Here is an 8,021-nt window from a genome sequence, read left to right on the forward strand (position 1 = left end):
TCATCCAGCCTTCGACTCTTGGACCATAAGTCCCACACATGCCCCTGCAAAGACATTTTGCTTTATGGCGGCCATGTTTTTCAAGCAATCATGCTCTCATTTTACAGTTCCCTAAAGGTGTGCACCAAACTTTGTTGTGATCCTTGATATTCCAGTTTGTCAGCAAAATAACAGCACAGGCAACGCAGTCGGGGTGCGTGTTTTGACTCCTTTTCCCCACTGAATATCTTGATGCACTTTTCTAAGCAATCTATTTTCACTTGGAAGTATTTGCCCTAAAACTATGATACTATAAACTGCATTATGTGTGTTGCCAACTTGGCAGCTTTGTGGCTACCTCTAGCGACATTCCAAACCCTCTTGGCGACATATTTTCTCAAAAGCGACTAGCGACATTTTCTGCCATTGTTGGCGACTTTTCTGGTATTTGGAGACTTAAAAGTGAAAGCTCTTATTGATCTGAGCAGCAGCGGGCGCTGCTGAGAGGTCCGCCCCGCCCCAAAGTAGTCACAAGCCGTCAGTGCACAGTCAGCTTCCGCGGCACACTGAGAGTATAGTGGAGCTCTACGCATCCATGGCGTGATGCCGCCGGGGTGGATTTCGCCTTTTTACAGAGCTGCATCTAAAACTTAAATGTTTGTTAATCTTCATTAAATTACTACTCATTACAATCAAGCCTCATTAGGACTCTCGTAGTCCGAACTGCAAGATGAAATGTGGAGGCTGGAGGCGAGTCCAGATGTAATTATTACGCTGCCTTGCCTTTTAAGAGGCGCTGGCCTGGATAAAATATTCCAATTATTTTATTTTGATAAAGCAATGGCCAATTTTAAATTAACAAACCAAGAATGAAGTTTATTTGTCGTTCTAAACACAATTACGGTGCATTTATTCACTTTTTTTCTCTCATACGAGGTTATGCTTTTTTTCCTACCGCATCTCTTACAACATCATATGCAAATAATATGCAAATTAGCCAATTACATCATCTAGCGACTTCTAAGACAGACAATAGCTACTTTTCTTACTGAGGAGTGTGTGTGATTAACCCGCCTCCTCCGTCAGTTGGGATAAGCTTCAGCTCAGCCGTGACCGTAAACAGGATCGGTGGTAAAACAATGAATGAGAATTGGATCAGCAGGATGAACTGTTGTCTTTTATTATGCAGTTGAAACAACTGTCAAAACTTCCACAGTCAATAGTTTATAGCATGTTGTCTCAGGTCAGCTCAGTGTTGAAAAAGACATTGAACCAGTGGTGACAGACTTACAGGGCAGGAGAAAGTTGTCTGTGCGTGTGCTCGCGTGTGTGTCAGGACACTTTTGCCAGTTCACTCATGCTGCTGTTCCTGTTGTGCCTGTTAAACTGTGGTTCTGCCTGGGCGGCACTCTGCTTCTGTGGGTCATGTTCCTCCACACCCTCTGATCCCACCAAACACTGCAGATGATGACACATGGCTATTGCAGTTGGTCTAATGGGTTCCACTTTAGAGACGGCAAGAGGCGTTGGGGATGCTGCCAACAGGCTGCCCCCTCCAGGGGAGACATTAGAGTTTTGGGAGATGCTGCTGCTGCTCCCCTGATCAGTGAAAGGGTCAAAGCTGAGGCCGTTTGCCTTGAATCGGATGGAGTCAGTGATGTTGCTGTGAAGGGAGCCGCGCTTACTACCGCGTATTTCCATCACCTCCTGTCGACCCAAGATGTGGCGCCAAATAATTTTCCGAAAGGTTTGCCGGAACTCCCTGATGCGGTAGGCATAGATGAAGGGGTTGATCACAGAGTTGCCGTGAGACAGGATGATGGCCACGTAGACGATCCAGAGGGGAGGACGCTGACACTTGGGGCAGAAGAGGGTGAAGCAGTTGATGATGTGTAACGGCAGCCAGCACACGGCAAACAGTCCCACTATGATGGCCAGAGACTTGGCAGCTTGGACCTCTTTTTGGAGAGTGGAGCGCGACTTCTCGCCGTGAGACGCCTTGACCTCCATGAGCTTGAGCTGGTGGCGAGCTGCCATGAAGATACACAGGTAGATGGCCAGCATCAGCAGCAGGGGGATCATGACGCAGGCAAAAAAGTTAAAGTACACCATGTAATCCATGACCACCACCTCCTCAAAGAGGCACCTCATCAGGCCCGGCGGACACCCGCTGTTCTCTTTCTGAGAGAACTTGTGCCAGCCCATCATGGGGGTAAGGCCGATGATGATGGAGAGAAACCAGCAGATGGCAATGATGCACTGCGCCCTCTGGCCTGTCACAAGACTGTTGTACCTTGAGAGGGAGAAGCCTGGTTAGTGTTTACGTCTGCATGGATGAAATGTAAAGGTTACAGCAATGAGCGTTAACATTGGAATTCCTAAGGGGTGGGGGATACTGCAAATCTTGCTATCCATGCGATACCAAGTCAATACAGGGCCAGTATTGCTGATTCTGATACTGGCACAGATGCTTTTTACTTGAAATTGTTCAAGGTCATTTAATAATTTTGTAATAGTTAATTTGTTGGTCATGATGATAACCCGAATGGACGCAGTGCAACAATTTTTGATGACAAGTCATCTACAGTATGCCGAACATCTATCTCAGGGGTCGGGAACCTTTTTTGCTAAGAGAGCCAAGAAAGACACATTTTTAAAAATGTATTTCCGTGAGAGCCATATACAACTAAATGTGTGTTATTAAGCATGACCAACAATTTTAGAGCATGATAAGTCTCTGAATTATTATTTTTAATAACGTTGTTATATTGAAGCTAACCAATAATAAATACTGTAAAATACTTCTTCCCATTAATGTGACTTCTGTGCTTGCGGTAGAAAATGGATGCATGGATTAAAGTGCATAAAGAAGTTTTATATTTTGAATGTTATTTTTAACCCTGTGATTTCTGTCAAATAAAATTACAACAAAAACATTTTATTGTGTTAAAGCCAGAGAGCCAGATGCAACCACCAGAAGATGCACATCTGGCTCCCGAGCCATAGGTTCCCTACCCCTGATCTATCTCATCAAGTCACGGTCCACCGAGTTCTTCTGATTATGAAATGCTAAAGTCGATGTCAGCAGACATGGTCGACATAATATTTGATATATTCATTGAATATATTCATTTCCATGAAAAAGGGGTCAGTTTTAGTAAGACAGTCATTTGAAACTTCTTAAAAGATCCTGAGGGTTATGGAACAAAAAAGTAAAGTGAAAAAATGTCACTGGCCCTGAGTCGAACGATCCGTTTGGCTGTCCGTCATGACACGGGTCTATCCTCCAAGGGAAGGTGGTTACTGGTGCCAAGTGAGTCCAATAATCATCAGACGGAGAGAAGGGAGAGAAGCGTTTCAAGAAGAAAAAACATCTTTAAAAGCCTCATCTCCTTCAACGCCACTAAATTGCCCGTTTGAAATGTGACCGAGAGCACCAAACATGGGACACTGAAGGGCGGAAGAAAGTTTTATTCTCTGATGAGAAAAAATGGAACCTAGACAGTCCTGATGCCTTCCAAAATTACTCGAATGACAAGGAGATCCCACCTGAGATGTTTTCTACCCAGCACAGTGGAGGGGGTCCATCATGATCTGGGGTGCTTTTTCCTTCAATGGAACAATGGAGCTTCAGGTTGTGCAGGGGCGTCAAGTGGCAGTTAGTTATGTGGGGATGTTGCAGGGGTATCCATCATCACTGAACGCCCTCGTCTGTGTGGTAATGACTGGCTTTTTCAACAGGACAACGCTGTAGTTCACAAAGCCCGCCTGACAAAGGACTTCTTCCAGAGGAATAACATCACACTTTTGGACCATCCTGTGTGGTCCACAGAAACCATGGTTTGGTTTGGTTTCATTTTATTTGAACATGCATGCAAGATGCAATGGATTCACAATTCCACATGTCCAAAAGGAGTAGGAAGAAGTGAAGCTTATTTAATCCTACCCCCCCACCCATTCCACATCTTGTGCAGTACATTTTATTCCCTTCCTGTATTCCGTATGTGATTTTGAATACACAGAATAATAATAAGGTAATGTAACAATATGATGATGGAATTTTTCAGATTTTTTCAGTATAATAATAAATAAATAATAATAAGTAGAAACAAGCATAACAGAACGATAAATATAATGATCAGTGTAATAATAATAAAATAAAATAAAAATAGATGCAAGTTCAAGACTCTTCTGCCTTGTATTTAGCAAACATCAACTGCTTGTACTGTTTTTTTGAATTCGCTCATCTTGGTGCATTGTTTGAGTTCCTAACTCAATCCGTTCCATAATTTGATTCCACATACTCAAATGCTGTGGGTTTTTAGCGTAGTTCCCGCATATGAGTGATTCAAGTTTAGTTTTTCCCTAAGACCATATTTCTCCTCTCTGTACTGTACTGTACTGTATGACATTTTTGGGTAGCAGGTTATCGTTAACTTTATGCATTATTTTAGCGGTTTGAAAATGTACTAAATTAGCAAATTTTAATATTTGTGATTTTAAAAATAAAGGATTATGTTGTCTATACGCGGCATTATGAATTATCCTCGCCGATCTTTTTTGCAGTACATTGAGTGAGTGAAGATTGCCCCCATATCTCCATACAATACGTTAGATATGGGAATACCAGAGAACAGTAACAACAGAGTGTGGAGTGATTTTTGATCAAGAACAAATTTTGCTTCATTCAATATTGAAGTATTTCTCTTGATGTGAGATGTCCAGCCCATTTTTTATGATCCCCAGAAATGTATTTTCATTCACCCTTTCAATGTCCACTCTGTCTATTTGCATTTGGTCGTATGTGTCGTTTCTGCTATTTCCAAATAGCATTATTTTAGTTTTACTGAAGTTCAAGGATAATCTCTTTTTATCAAACGATGTCTTTAATATCCTCGACTTTTTTTAATTAGTTCTTTTTTAATTTCGGGGATGGATGGCAAGGGAAGTTTATAAAAATGGACATCAGTTCCAGACAGTGGATGCCCTCCATGGAGTCACCAACTGGAGCAACATTCCCACTAGCTTCCTGGAAACACTGGCACCACGCATGCCCAAACCAACTAATGAACAGCCTATTTCACTTAAATATATTAAATATATTTCATTAAAATATTCCATTTCACCACTTGGATTGATCTACCCAGCCAAAGCAATTCCAGGTCTAATTTTGGTATAACTCAGAAGAAGATCCCTTTCTGGTCTTAAAGAGCACAAAAAGGATAAACAAACTTGGCTTTTTGTTGTCTATTTTCAGTATGACTGCCACACAGTGTGGGAGAGCAGCTGAGACATTCTGTTTGTTTCGATCACATTCTTTAAATGCTAAAGTGCAAATGTCAACGCTGCAACAACAACACCGAGCGTCACCCCCCCCCCTCGCCTTGCAAAAACCAATGCAGAGATGCTTTCAGCTGTGTGAAAAGCGTCTGCTTGCGTCCTGGAAACAGGAAACTCAAAGTCTCTGAAGTGTACTTTTATGATGCGACGAAGGTCAGAGTTGAAATGGCCGTCAATATTAGTGTTGCTCATGTAAACTTGTGACATGTGATGTCGTCTGCTGAAGCAGTTGCAGACAAATGCATGATTTGATGGATTGAACACGGCATGGCCTCATGGGAGACGTCATTTTTGCTTCAAATGTCTCATCACCGCTGATGTTTGCCACTCAAGCCCACATCAACAACAACTGGCAACGTAGAACTTAGTAGACGAGCCTACACATACATTTAAGCCCAAAATGATCCAAACCGTGGTTAAATGTTAACATTTGTGTTCAACCAATTTTGCACAATTTTGTGCAGAAAAGGTGGTTTAATAACATCAACTGTTAAAATGTAATATTAAACGTTAAAGTCAACTTCATATACAATGTTTATTGGGTTTTTTTTAATTCATGTTGATTTTTGTAGTCTCGCTCTCCATTTTCTTGCGTTATTCCAGCAAAAAGTAGGGGTGGGACGATTGATCCAAATATCGATAGTATAGATGCCAGAATTCTTTAGATCAGTGGAATGGAATGGTAATGGAAAATGTGGAATTACTGCAAAAGTGGGAATTTTTGAGATGTGGAATACTGTCGGTCCAAATGTTCTGCATGAGCTTAATGTTTTCATGTTGCGATATTCAGAAGCGTTTGAGAAAAGTGGAACTTGTAAAAAATAGTCTTTTTGGAAAGTGTCAATAGATAGAAAATGTGTCCTACATGAGCTGAACATTGTGATGTTGGAATGGTTTTTTAATTTGGGTGTGAAATGTGGAACTTGTTGTGGATTTTTTTGTGGGAAATGCGGAATTTCAGAACGTGTGGGATTTTCAGGGGGAATGTGTCATCGTCCCGTTGCGTCCTGAGTGAGCTGAACCTTTTGATGTTGGAATAGTTTGAACTGGTTGAGAAATCATTTCCCATTTCTAGTGGGAATTTTGTTGCAGAAAATGTAGAATTTTGGAAAATGGGGCATTTTCTGCGGGAAAGTGTGGAAATGTTACTGTGAAAAATGTGGAATTATGGGGGAATTTTTTGGAAAGTGAATAGATAGCCATCGTGTCCCGAATGAACTGAACATTTTGATGTTGGAATGGTTTTGAATCAGGTGAGAATTTTGGTGCAGAAAAACAGAGACGTGGTTCCTATGTTATGTATTGTTAGAACACTGACATTTGACCAGAACACAATAGACATGAATTCATTACATCAATTAAAAAGCCCTTGTTAGTCATGATCTAGCTAAAAAATCCGTCATAAGGGAAAACATCCAAAACTGACCTGAGCGGTAACTTGATGGCGATGTAGCGATCCATGGCGATGGCCAGCAAGCTGAAGATGGAGCTCTGGGTGAGGATGAGCACAAAGCAGGCGATGAAGAGGCAGCCATAAAAGTTGGAGCAGAAGCCGACACTGATGACGATGGCGAAGGGAATGGCCAGGACGCCCACGGCGATGTCGGCCACGGCCAGCGACACCACAAAGAAGTTGGTGTGGCTTTGCAGGTTGCTGTTGAGGAACACAGCCCAACAGACCAGCACGTTGCCCAACACGGAGAAGACGGCAATCAGCAGCTCCAGTGCGATGTAAGGGGCAGAGGTGGCAGGGTTTTCCAGCATGGTGGAAAAATCTCAAGTTTCATTGACGAGGAGGGTGGAGACCTCACTTCAACCATAGCTACGACACTGCTGCTACTGCATCCTGACCTGACCAGAAGTGTCCTTCCTACCTTCTACAGCAGATCAAGTCCAAGTCACAGTCAAGAAGCTCCTCTCCCACCCTAAAAAACTCTTTTCCCGCAGGTCCTTCCCCTCTGCAGCGTTTTCCCATGAACCTCTTGAAAGACTGAGATGATGCCAGTAATGCTGCATCAGTGAACACGCAGTCACTGCAGAGGAGACAATGAAAAGGAAATGAATTGACAGTGAAGGAAGCAGGGTGCAACACACACTAAACTGCCAGCCAACAGGAATGCACTCGTGTTTTTAAAATCTCATAAAAATGAGAAATTCCGCTCATTTTGCATTTTTTGCATGTTGTTTTCTGTGGAGCAGCACCCTCCCTCCACATGAGGACCTCAAGACATAACTTTTATTGCCAAGTGCAAGCACACAGTAAGACATGAGGACTTGTGTTTGTTTCAGGAAGGTCAGCCACAAGACGCAGCAAAATGTCAAGCAAAAGGAAGTGAAAGAGCACAAGTCACTGTGGTTGCAGAGGCCAACTTCACTGCATTGAATCAAAAGGTTCTCAGTGTTGAAGCCACCACTTCAGACCTCCGGAAAATGTTTTTCTATTCTTCTCTTCGTTCTTGTCCTTCAGAGAATTGCAACATTTCTATCCTTGGCTCTTTAAAGCATTCTTTATTGAACGGCTATGCGGTCAATGAATCATTGACTGAATTATTAGTCCATGAATTACGGACTGAGCACACACAGGGTGGCTCATGGCACCTGCCACTTTGTGTTCATCAGCGTGTCGTCAATAATACAGCGGTGTGAAAAAGTGTTTGCCCCCTTCCCGATTTCTTCTTTTTTTGCATGTTTGTCACACTTAA

At 42.5% G+C, this 8,021-nt stretch overlaps 1 protein-coding gene across 2 annotated transcripts; it reads right to left on the bottom strand.

Annotated features, from left to right (window-relative positions):
• Positions 1 to 1,160: 1,160 nt before the first annotated feature.
• Positions 1,161 to 7,414, bottom strand: adora2aa (adenosine A2a receptor a). 2 transcript variants are annotated; one of them, XM_054772256.1, is made up of 2 exons: positions 6,746 to 7,414; positions 1,161 to 2,263 (listed from the first exon to the last, which is right to left on the bottom strand). In XM_054772256.1, exons 1-2 carry the CDS (start codon positions 7,081 to 7,083, stop codon positions 1,312 to 1,314), a joined length of 1,290 nt encoding a protein of 429 aa, XP_054628231.1. In that variant the 5' UTR covers positions 7,084 to 7,414; the 3' UTR covers positions 1,161 to 1,311. The 2 variants fall into 2 exon arrangements, with proteins under 2 accessions (XP_054628231.1, XP_054628229.1); XM_054772254.1 differs by having other exon boundaries at positions 1,161 to 2,272.
• Positions 7,415 to 8,021: the final 607 nt, after the last annotated feature.

The sequence above is a fragment of the Dunckerocampus dactyliophorus genome, chromosome 4 (assembly GCF_027744805.1).
Source record: "Dunckerocampus dactyliophorus isolate RoL2022-P2 chromosome 4, RoL_Ddac_1.1, whole genome shotgun sequence".
Classification (NCBI taxonomy): domain Eukaryota; kingdom Metazoa; phylum Chordata; class Actinopteri; order Syngnathiformes; family Syngnathidae; genus Dunckerocampus; species Dunckerocampus dactyliophorus.